We start from the raw sequence: 12578 nt of genomic DNA, 5'->3' as shown, positions 1-12578 counted from the left end.
TTGGCGATGGTAAAATGTGTGGGGTTACAGAGATATGGTGTGGAACAGGGTCTGGGGAAGATACTCTACCAAAGGGTCAGTGCAGACTCGATGGGCTGAATGGCCTCCTCTGCACTGTAGGGATTCTATGATTCTATATGCTAAAACCATCGTTCATTAACGGAGCCACCCATCCACCTTTTCCGAACTTCCTGTCCTTCCTCAATGTCACTCCCTCCCCAATACTCAGGTTTCAATCTATGTCATCCTGTAGCCATGTCTCTGTAATGGCGATCAGATCATACTAATGAATTTCTATTTGCGCTGTCTATTTTGTTTTGAATGGTATATGTGTTTAGATACAGAGCCTTTAGTTATGTCCTTTTATTATTTTTGTAACCTCTCGTCGAGCCTGCTGAGATTTGTACTCTCTATCCCTTCCTGTCACATTCTGTTCAACATTTCCCGCATCAATACCTTTCTCTCTCACCTCATCTTTACTCTTTGATTGATCACATGTTTGCAAATGTGACCCTTTGTACCAGTGTTTCCGTTTAGAACCCCCTCAACCTCGCTGTTTATGCAGCTCACTGGAAACCGGCCCGGTGTGGTTCAGGGATAGAACTGTTCAGGCCTCATTTTCCCCAGTGTTGGTGTCAATGCACCATGACTGGAATCCACTTCTCCCACACCAATGGTTGAACCATGTAGTAATTTCCCGAATCTCTTTTGCCTGAGGCCAATTTGCATGTAGGTCGGGTAAGATTCCAGCGATCATGACCTTTGGGGTTCTGCTTCTTAATTTAATGCCAAGCTTCTCATTCTGACTCCGCAGATCCTCCTTATTTATCCTGTCCATGTTGTTGGTATCTACATGGATAATAATAACTGGATCCTCCCCTCCCACTGCAAGTTCGTCTCCTCATCTTAGTTTCTGGATGAAAAGTGAACAATCCAGGCTGCCTGTGGGACCATCTTCCATTTTCAGTTAGACTCAGTACCCAATGTCATTTGAGAACCAGGTGGGCCTTGCTGTCACCAGGGATACGGCAGACTTGAGCTGATTGTCCTCATTGTCTAAGAGTCATGTGTGATCTGTCATGTTTGTGTCAGGTAGTGAAGCAGGGACAGCGACGAACTTTACTCTGTATCTAACCCCGTGCTGTACCTGTCCTGGGAGTGTTTGATGGGGACAGTGTAGAGGGAGCTTTACTCTGTATCTAACCCCGTGCTGTACCTGTCCCGGGAGTGTTTGATGGGGACAGTGTAGAGGGAGCTTTACTCTGTATCTAACCCCGCTCTGTACCTATCCCGGGAGTGTTTAATGGGGACAGTGTAGAGGGAGCTTTACTCTGTATCTAACCCCGTGCTGTACCTGTCCCGGGAGTGTTTGATGGGGACAGTGTAGAGGGAGCTTTACTCTGTATCTAATCCCGCTCTGTACCTGTCCCGGGAGTGTTTAATGGGGACAGTGTAGAGGGAGCTTTACTCTGTATCTAACCCCGTGCTGTACCTGTCCTGGGAGTGTTTGATGGGGACAGTGTAGAGGGAGCTTTACTCTGTATCTAACCCCGCTCTGTACCTGTCCCGGGAGTGTTTAATGGGGACAGTGTAGAGGGAGCTTTACTCTGTATCTAACCCCGCTCTGTACCTGTCCCGGGAGTGTTTAATGGGAACAGTGTAGAGGGAGCTTTACTCTCTGTCTAACCCCGTGCTGTACCTGTCCTGGGAGTGTTTGATGGGGGACAGTGCAGAGGGAACTTTATTCTGTATCTAACCCTGCACAATTCTCATCCTTTTTTTTAAGCCTCCCCCCTCCTGCTCTCCCTCACCCGTTTCCAGCTCCACAGTGCTGTGAGATATCTGCGCTTGTTCAATCCTGCCCTGTTTGCACCCTCCCCCGCTGCTCCCCAATTTGAATCACCTAATAATTGGTAGCCTGGGACCCAAGCTTTGGAACTCCCTCCCTGAACCTTAAACCTTTCCATGTCTGTAATTTTCTCTCCTGCTTTCAAATTCTCCTGATAACCTATTTGGTTCCCTGTTCTACTGTCGAACTAAGTGTCATGTTATCTGGAAAAGCTCCGATGAGGTACCTTCCCAATGGGGGTGGGTCGGATCTCAAACACTGACGAGACAGAGTACAGGAATGAGATAGAGAATCTGGTGAACTGGTGCGGCAACAATAATCTCCCCCTCAATGTCAACAAAATGAAGGAGATTGTCATCGACTTCAGGAAGCGTAAAGGAGAACATGCTCCTGTCTACATCAATGGGGATGAAGTAGAAAGGGTCGAGAGCTTCAAGTTTTTACGTGTCCAGATCACCAACAACCTGTCCTGATCCCCCCATGCCGACACTATAGTTAAGAAAGCCCACTAACGCCTCTACTTTCTCAGAAGACTAAGGAAATTTGGTATGTCAGCTACAACTCTCACCAACTTTTACAGATGCCCCATAGAAGGCATTCTTTCTGGTTGTATCACAGCTTGGTATGGGGCTCCTGCTCTGCCCAAGACCGCAAGAAACTACAAAGGGTCATAACGTAGTTTAGTCCATCACGCAAACCAGCCTCTCATCCATTGACTCTGTCTACACTTCCCGCTGCCTCGGCAAAGCAGCCAGCATAATTAAGGACCCCACGCACCCCAGACATTCTCTCTTCCACCTTCTTCCTTCGGGAAAAAGATACAAAAGTCTGAGGTCACGTACCGACCGACTCAAGAACAGCTTCTTCCCTGCTGTCATCAGACTTTTGAATGGACCTACCCTGCATTAAGTTGATCTTTCTCTACACCCTAGCTATGACTGTAACATTATATTCTGCACTCTCTCGTTTCCTTCTCTATGAACGGTATGTTTTGTCTGTATAGCGCGCAAGAAACAATACTTTTCGCTGTGTGCTAATGCTAATATGTGTGACAATAATAAATCAAGTCAAAATTAGGGGTGGCACGGTGGCACAGTGGTTAGCACTGCTGCCTCACAGCGCTAGGGACCTGGGTTCAATTCCCGGCTTGGATCACTGTCTGTGTGGAGTTTGCACATTCTCCTTGTGTCTGCGTGGGTTTGCGCCGGGTGCTCCCACACACCAAACATGTGCGGGTTCGGTGGATTGGCCATGCTAAATTGCCACTTTGTGTTTGGGGGACTGGCTCGGGTAAATGCATGGTGTTATGGGGCTAGGGCCTGGGTGGGATTGTGGTCGGTGCAGACTCGATGGGCCGAATGTCCTCCTTCTGCACTGTAGGGTTTCTGTGATTCTATGAAAATAAATGGTGGTGAGCTGTCCGCCAGGGTTGTTGCACTCAGTGTGTGGTCTACACAGTGACTGGACCTGACTGGACGCAATGAGACAGCCATGAGAGAATCATTGTCCCCTGCCTCTCTGCAATCCCCGTCTCCCCATCAGCCACCCTTACCCTCCCCCAGGTTAGTTGGACAGGAAGTCGATTGACGCTCTCACAGACTGCGAGCTGATCATGTCCACCGCGGTAACCCTGATCTCCGTGTCGCCAAACTGCATGGTGGTGCGTATCTCACGCCGGTGTTTGCTGGGACTGAGCTTGTCTGTGTCGGACAGTTCCAGGCTGATGGTGCCGCACTTGCGTACCTCGGGGTCGCTGATATAAACCACGTCGTCCTGCCCACTGCAGTAGATGTTGATGATGATTTTCCTCTGACCTTGCCTGGCCGGGGTGTAGCTACGTTGTACCACCTCGCCTAACGCCACCGACTGGTCAACGGATACAAACTTGTCGAAAATGTCGGTGCACCACTGGGTGCCATCCTTAACCAGCAGCTTCCCCTTTGGGTGCTTGCCCTCCACAAACCTGTTGAGGACACCCACCCCGTACGTCAGGGGGGAGCGGCGGACACGGACGATTGTAGGGTCCAGGCCAAAGAGCACGGCCCCTTTGAGGATGGTCAGGCCAACGTCCTGCGGGATGATCACTCGGCAGATGTTACCGAACGACCGCTGAACGGCCTGTTGTAGAATGGGAGACTCGGCAAAACCACCCACCAAAAAGAGGAACTTCACCCCACACACCTCAGGCTTCTGCATCAAGTTCTCTGCAAAAGAGAAGATTTCTGCCATTACTTCAATCTCCCTTATCTCAATAAATTAACAACAATCAATATTCAAAACAAAGCATTACTCTATATAAACATTGATGTGAGTGGGAGTGAGAGGTGTTACTCTATATAAACATTGATGTGAGTGGGAGTGAGAGGTGTTACTCTATATAAACATTGATGTGAGTGGGAGTGAGAGGTGTTACTCTGTAAACATTGATGTGAGTGGGAGTGAGAGGTGTTACTCTATATAAACATTGATGTGAGTGGGAGTGAGAGGTGTTACTCTGTAAACATTGATGTGAGTGGGAGTGAGAGGTGTTACTCTGTAAACATTGATGTGAGTGGGAGTGAGAGGTGTTACTCTATATAAACATTGATGTGAGTGGGAGTGAGAGGTGTTACTCTATATAAACATTGATGTGAGTGGCAGTGAGAGGTGTTACTCTGTAAATATTGATGTGAGTGGGAGTGAGAGGTGTTACTCTATATAAACATTGATGTGAATGGCAGTGAGAGGTGTTACTCTGTAAACATTGATGTGAGTGGGAGTGAGAGGTGTTACTCTATATAAACATTGATGTGAGTGGGAGTGAGAGGTGTTACTCTATATAAACATTGATGTGAGTGGGAGTGAGAGGTGTTACTCTATATAAACATTGATGTGAGTGGGAGTGAGAGGTGTTACTCTATATAAACATTGATGTGAGTGGGAGTGAGAGGTGTTACTCTATATAAACATTGATGTGAGTGGCAGTGAGAGGTGTTACTCTGTAAACATTGATGTGAGTGGGAGTGAGAGGTGTTACTCTATATAAACATTGATGTGAGTGGCAGTGAGAGGTGTTACTCTGTAAACATTGATGTGAGTGGGAGTGAGAGGTGTTACTCTATATAAACATTGATGTGAGTGGGAGTGAGAGGTGTTACTCTATATAAACATTGATGTGAGTGGGAGTGAGAGGTGTTACTCTGTAAACATTGATGTGAGTGGGAGTGAGAGGTGTTACTCTGTAAACATTGATGTGAGTGGGAGTGAGAGGTGTTACTCTATATAAACATTGATGTGAGTGGGAGTGAGAGGTGTTACTCTATATAAACATTGATGTGAGTGGCAGTGAGAGGTGTTACTCTGTAAACATTGATGTGAGTGGGAGTGAGAGGTGTTACTCTATATAAACATTGATGTGAATGGCAGTGAGAGGTGTTACTCTATATAAACATTGATGTGTGTGGGAGTGAGAGGTGTTACTCTGTATAAACATTGATGTGAGTGGCAGTGAGAGGTGTTACTCGATACAAACATTGATGTGAGTGGGAGTGAGAGGTGTTACTCTATATAAACATTGATGTGAGTGGCAGTGAGAGGTGTTACTCTATATAAACATTGATGTGAGTGAGAGTGAGAGGTGTTACTCTATATAAACATTGATGTGAGTGGGAGTGAGAGGTGTTACTCGATATAAACATTGATGTGAGTGGGAGTGAGAGGTGTTACTCTATATAAACATTGATGTGAGTGGGAGTGAGAGGTGTTACTCGATATAAACATTGATGTGAGTGGGAGTGAGAGGTGTTACTCTGTAAACATTGATGTGAGTGGCAGTGAGAGGTGTTACTCTATATAAACATTGATGTGAGTGGGAGTGAGAGGTGTTACTCTGTAAACATTGATGTGAGTGGGAGTGAGAGGTGTTACTCTATATAAACATTGATGTGAGTGGGAGTGAGAGGTGTTACTCTGTAAACATTGATGTGAGTGGCAGTGAGAGGTGTTACTCTGTAAACATTGATGTGAGTGGGAGTGAGAGGTGTTACTCTGTAAAGATTGATGTGAGTGGGAGTGAGAGGTGTTACTCTATATAAACATTGATGTGAGTGGGAGTGAGAGGTGTTACTCTGTAAACATTGATGTGAGTGGCAGTGAGAGGTGTTACTCTATATAAACATTGATGTGAGTGGGAGTGAGAGGTGTTACTCTGTAAACATTGATGTGAGTGGGAGTGAGAGGTGTTACTCTGTAAACATTGATGTGAGTGGGAGTGAGAGGTGTTACTCTATATAAACATTGATGTGAGTGGCAGTGAGAGGTGTTACTCTATATAAACATTGATGTGAGTGGGAGTGAGAGGTGTTACTCTATATAAACATTGATGTGAGTGGCAGTGAGAGGTGTTACTCTATATAAACATTGATGTGAGTGGGAGTGAGAGGTGTTACTCTATATAAACATTGATGTGCGTGGGAGCGAGAGGTGTTACTCTGTAAACATTGATGTGAGTGGGAGTGAGAGGTGTTACTCTGTAAACATTGATGTGAGTGGGAGTGAGAGGTGTTACTCTATATAAACATTGATGTGAGTGGCAGTGAGAGGTGTTACTCTATAAACATTGATGTGAGTGGGAGTGAGAGGTGTTACTCTATATAAACATTGATGTGAGTGGGAGTGAGAGGTGTTACTCTATAAACATTGATGTGAGTGGGAGTGAGAGGTGTTACTCTATATAAACATTGATGTGAGTGGGAGTGAGAGGTGTTACTCTATATAAACATTGATGTGAGTGGGAGTGAGAGGTGTTACTCTGTATAAACATTGATGTGAGTGGCAGTGAGAGGTGTTACTCTATATAAACATTGATGTGAGTGGGAGTGAGAGGTGTTACTCTGTAAACATTGATGTGAGTGGGAGTGAGAGGTGTTACTCTATATAAACATTGATGTGAGTGGGAGTGAGAGGTGTTACTCTATATAAACATTGATGTGAGTGGGAGTGAGAGGTGTTACTCTGTAAACATTGATGTGAGTGGCAGTGAGAGGTGTTACTCTATATAAACATTGATGTGAGTGGGAGTGAGAGGTGTTACTCTATATAAACATTGATGTGAGTGGGAGTGAGAGGTGTTACTCTATAAACATTGATGTGAATGGGAGTGAGAGGTGTTACTCTATATAAACATTGATGCGAGTGGCAGTGAGAGGTGTTACTCTATATAAACATTGATGTGAGTGGGAGTGAGAGGTGTTACTCTATATAAACATTGATGTGAGTGGGAGTGAGAGGTGTTACTCTATAAACATTGATGTGAGTGGGAGTGAGAGATGTTACTCTATATAAACATTGATGTGAGTGGCAGTGAGAGGTGTTACTCTATATAAACATTGATGTGAGTGGGAGTGAGAGGTGTTACTCTGTATAAACATTGATGTGAGTGGGAGTGAGAGGTGTTACTCTGTATAAACATTGATGTGAGTGGCAGTGAGAGGTGTTACTCTATATAAACATTGATGTGAGTGGGAGTGAGAGGTGTTACTCTGTATAAACATTGATGTGAGTGGGAGTGAGAGGTGTTACTCTATATAAACATTGATGTGAGTGGCAGTGAGAGGTGTTACTCTGTATAAACATTGATGTGAGTGGGAGTGAGAGGTGTTACTCTATATAAACATTGATGTGAGTGGGAGTGAGAGGTGTTACTCTATATAAACATTGATGTGAGTGGGAGTGAGAGGTGTTACTCTGTAAACATTGACGTGAGTGGGAGTGAGAGGTGTTACTCTATAAACATTGATGTGAGTGGGAGTGAGAGGTGTTACTCTATATAAACATTGATGTGAGTGGCAGTGAGAGGTGTTACTCTATATAAACGTTGATGTGAGTGGCAGTGAGAGGTGTTACTCTATATAAACATTGATGTGAGTGGCAGTGAGAGGTGTTACTCTGTATAAACATTGATGTGAGTGGGAGTGAGAGGTGTTACTCTATATAAACATTGATGTGAGTGGGAGTGAGAGGTGTTACTCTATATAAACATTGATGTGAGTGGGAGTGAGAGGTGTTACTCTGTAAACATTGATGTGAGTGGGAGTGAGAGGTGTTACTCTATATAAACATTGATGTGAGTGGGAGTGAGAGGTGTTACTCTATAGACATTGATGTGAGTGGGAGTGAGAGGTGTTACTCTGTAAACATTGATGTGAGTGGCAGTGACAGGTGTTACTCTGTAAACATTGATGTGAGTGGGAGTGAGAGGTGTTACTCTATATAAACATTGATGTGAGTGGGAGTGAGAGGTGTTACTCTATATAAACATTGATGTGAGTGGGAGTGAGAGGTGTTACTCTATATAAACATTGATGTGAGTGGCAGTGAGAGGTGTTACTCTGTAAACATTGATGTGAGTGGGAGTGAGAGGTGTTACTCTATAAACATTGATGTGAGTGGGAGTGAGAGGTGTTACTCTATGTAAACATTGATGTGAGTGGGAGTGAGAGGTGTTACTCGATATAAACATTGATGTGAGTGGGAGTGAGAGGTGTTACTCTATATAAACATTGATGTGAATGGCAGTGAGAGGTGTTACTCTGTAAACATTGATGTGAGTGGGAGTGAGAGGTGTTACTCTATATAAACATTGATGTGAGTGGGAGTGAGAGGTGTTACTCTATATAAACATTGATGTGAGTGGGAGTGAGAGGTGTTACTCTGTAAACATTGATGTGAGTGGGAGTGAGAGGTGTTACTCTGTAAACATTGATGTGAGTGGGAGTGAGAGGTGTTACTCTATATAAACATTGATGTGAGTGGGAGTGAGAGGTGTTACTCTATATAAACATTGATGTGAGTGGGAGTGAGAGGTGTTACTCTATATAAACATTGATGTGAGTGGGAGTGAGAGGTGTTACTCTGTAAACATTGATGTGAGTGGGAGTGAGAGGTGTTACTTTATAAACATTGATGTGAGTGGCAGTGAGAGGTGTTACTCTATATAAACATTGATGTGAGTGGGAGTGAGAGGCGTTACTCTATATAAACATTGATGTGAGTGGCAGTGAGAGGTGTTACTCTATATAAACATTGATGTGAGTGGGAGTGAGAGGTGTTACTCTATATAAACATTGATGTGAGTGGGAGTGAGAGGTGTTACTTTATAAACATTGATGTGAGTGGCAGTGAGAGGTGTTACTCTATATAAACATTGATGTGAGTGGGAGTGAGAGGTGTTACTCTGTATAAACATTGATGTGAGTGGGAGTGAGAGGTGTTACTCTATATAAACATTGATGTGAGTGGGAGTGAGAGGTGTTACTCTGTATAAACATTGATGTGAGTGGCAGTGAGAGGTGTTACTCTATATAAACATTGATGTGAGTGGGAGCGAGAGGTGTTACTCTGTATAAACATTGATGTGAGTGGCAGTGAGAGGTGTTACTCTATATAAACATTGATGTGAGTGAGAGTGAGAGGTGTTACTCTATATAAACATTGATGTGAGTGGGAGTGAGAGGTGTTACTCTATATAAACATTGATGTGAGTGGGAGTGAGAGGTGTTACTCTATATAAACATTGATGTGAGTGGGAGTGAGAGGTGTTACTCTGTAAACATTGATGTGAGTGGCAGTGAGAGGTGTTACTCTATATAAACATTGATGTGAGTGGGAGTGAGAGGTGTTACTCTATATAAACATTGATGTGAGTGGGAGTGAGAGGTGTTACTCTGTAAACATTGATGTGAGTGGCAGTGAGAGGTGTTACTCTATATAAACATTGATGTGAGTGGGAGTGAGAGGTGTTACTCTGTAAACATTGATGTGAGTGGGAGTGAGAGGTGTTACTCTGTAAACATTGATGTGAGTGGCAGTGAGAGGTGTTACTCTATATAAACATTGATGTGAGTGGGAGTGAGAGGTGTTACTCTATATAAACATTGATGTGAGTGGGAGTGAGAGGTGTTACTCTATATAAACATTGATGTGAGTGGCAGTGAGAGGTGTTACTCTGTATAAACATTGATGTGAGTGGGAGTGAGAGGTGTTCCTCTATATAAACATTGATGTGAGTGGCAGTGAGAGGTGTTACTCTGTATAAACATTGATGTGAGTGGGAGTGAGAGGTGTTACTCTGTAAACATTGATGTGAGTGGGAGTGAGAGGTGTTACCTATATAAACATTGATGTGAGTGGCAGTGAGCGGTGTTACTCTATATAAACATTGATGTGAGTGGGAGTGAGAGGTGTTACTCTATATAAACATTGATGTGAGTGGGAGTGAGAGGTGTTACTCTATATAAACATTGATGTGAGTGGCAGTGAGAGGTGTTACTCTATATAAACATTGATGTGAGTGGCAGTGAGAGGTGTTACTCTATATAAACATTGATGTGAGTGGGAGTGAGAGGTGTTACTCTATATAAACATTGATGTGAGTGGGAGTGAGAGGTGTTACTCTGTAAACATTGATGTGAGTGGGAGTGAGAGGTGTTACTCTATAAACATTGATGTGAGTGGGAGTGAGAGGTGTTACTCTGTAAACATTGATGTGAGTGGGAGTGAGAGGTGTTACTCTATATAAACATTGATGTGAGTGGCAGTGAGAGGTGTTACTCTATATAAACATTGATGTGAGTGGGAGTGAGAGGTGTTACTCTATATAAACATTGATGTGAGTGGGAGTGAGAGGTGTTACTCTGTAAACATTGATGTGAGTGGCAGTGAGAGGTGTTACTCTATATAAACATTGATGTGAGTGGCAGTGAGAGGTGTTACTCTATATAAACATTGATGTGAGTGGCAGTGAGAGGTGTTACTCTATATAAACATTGATGTGAGTGGGAGTGAGAGGTGTTACTCTGTAAACATTGATGTGAGTGGCAGTGAGAGGTGTTACTCTATAAACATTGATGTGAGTGGGAGTGAGAGGTGTTACTCTGTAAACATTGATGTGAGTGGCAGTGAGAGGTGTTACTCTATAAACATTGATGTGAGTGGCAGTGAGAGGTGTTACTCTATATAAACATTGATGTGAGTGGGAGTGAGAGGTGTTACTCTATAAACATTGATGTGAGTGGCAGTGAGAGGTGTTACTCTGTAAACATTGATGTGAGTGGGAGTGAGAGGTGTTACTCTATATAAACATTGATGTGAGTGGGAGTGAGAGGTGTTACTCTATACAAACATTGATGTGAGTGGCAGTGAGAGGTGTTACTCTATACAAACATTGATGTGAGTGGGAGTGAGAGGTGTTACTCTATATAAACATTGATGTGAGTGGGAGTGAGAGGTGTTACTCTATAAACATTGATGTGAGTGGCAGTGAGAGGTGTTACTCTATATAAACATTGATGTGAGTGGGAGTGAGAGGTGTTACTCTATACAAACATTGATGTGAGTGGCAGTGAGAGGTGTTACTCTATACAAACATTGATGTGAGTGGCAGTGAGAGGTGTTACTCTATATAAACATTGATGTGAGTGGGAGTGAGAGGTGTTACTCTGTAAACATTGATGTGAGTGGGAGTGAGAGGTGTTACTCTATAAACATTGATGTGAGTGGCAGTGAGAGGTGTTACTCTATATAAACATTGATGTGAGTGGGAGTGAGAGGTGTTACTCTATACAAACATTGATGTGAGTGGCAGTGAGAGGTGTTACTCTATACAAACATTGATGTGAGTGGCAGTGAGAGGTGTTACTCTATATAAACATTGATGTGAGTGGGAGTGAGAGGTGTTACTCTGTAAACATTGATGTGAGTGGGAGTGAGAGGTGTTACTCTATAAACATTGATGTGAGTGGGAGTGAGAGGTGTTACTATGTAAACATTGATGTGAGTGGGAGTGAGAGGTGTTACTCTGTAAACATTGATGTGAGTGGGAGTGAGAGGTGTTACTCTATATAAACATTGATGTGAGTGGCAGTGAGAGGTGTTACTCTATATAAACATTGATGTGAGTGGGAGTGAGAGGTGTTACTCTATATAAACATTGATGTGAGTGGGAGTGAGAGGTGTTACTCTGTAAACATTGATGTGAGTGGGAGTGAGAGGTGTTACTCTATAAACATTGATGTGAGTGGGAGTGAGAGGTGTTACTCTATATAAACATTGATGTGAGTGGGAGTGAGAGGTGTTACTCTGTAAACATTGATGTGAGTGGGAGTGAGAGGTGTTACTCTATATAAACATTGATGTGAGTGGCAGTGAGAGGTGTTACTCTATATAAACATTGATGTGAGTGGGAGTGAGAGGTGTTACTCTGTAAACATTGATGTGAGTGGGAGTGAGAGGTGTTACTCTGTAAACATTGATGTGAGTGGGAGTGAGAGGTGTTACTCTGTAAACATTGATGTGAGTGGCAGTGAGAGGTGTTACTCTATATAAACATTGATGTGAGTGGCAGTGAGAGGTGTTACTCTATACAAACATTGATGTGAGTGGCAGTGAGAGGTGTTACTCTATATAAACATTGATGTGAGTGGGAGTGAGAGGTGTTACTCTGTAAACATTGATGTGAGTGGGAGTGAGAGGTGTTACTCTGTAAACATTGATGTGAGTGGCAGTGAGAGGTGTTACTCTATATAAACATTGATGTGAGTGGCAGTGAGAGGTGTTACTCTATACAAACATTGATGTGAGTGGCAGTGAGAGTTGTTACTCTATATAAACATTGATGTGAGTGGGAGTGAGAGGTGTTACTCTGTAAACATTGGTGTGAGTGGCAGTGAGAGGTGTTACTCTATATAAAATT

The 12578-nt window shown here is 43.4% G+C and overlaps 1 protein-coding gene across 1 annotated transcript in view; it reads right to left on the bottom strand.

Annotated features, from left to right (window-relative positions):
• Window positions 1–2183: 2183 nt before the first annotated feature.
• Window positions 2184–12578, bottom strand: part of LOC144505314 (heat shock 70 kDa protein 12B-like) — a 68945-nt gene continuing 58550 nt past the window's right edge. The window contains exon 13 of the mRNA XM_078231466.1: window positions 2184–4053. Coding sequence (XP_078087592.1) covers window positions 3413–4053 — 641 coding nt within the window. The 3' untranslated portion in view covers window positions 2184–3412. The remainder of the gene's footprint in view (window positions 4054–12578) is intronic.

This window comes from Mustelus asterias, chromosome 1 (assembly GCF_964213995.1).
Source record: "Mustelus asterias chromosome 1, sMusAst1.hap1.1, whole genome shotgun sequence".
In the NCBI taxonomy this organism is placed as follows: domain Eukaryota; kingdom Metazoa; phylum Chordata; class Chondrichthyes; order Carcharhiniformes; family Triakidae; genus Mustelus; species Mustelus asterias.
This window is presented reverse-complemented; position numbering and strand designations above follow the sequence as displayed.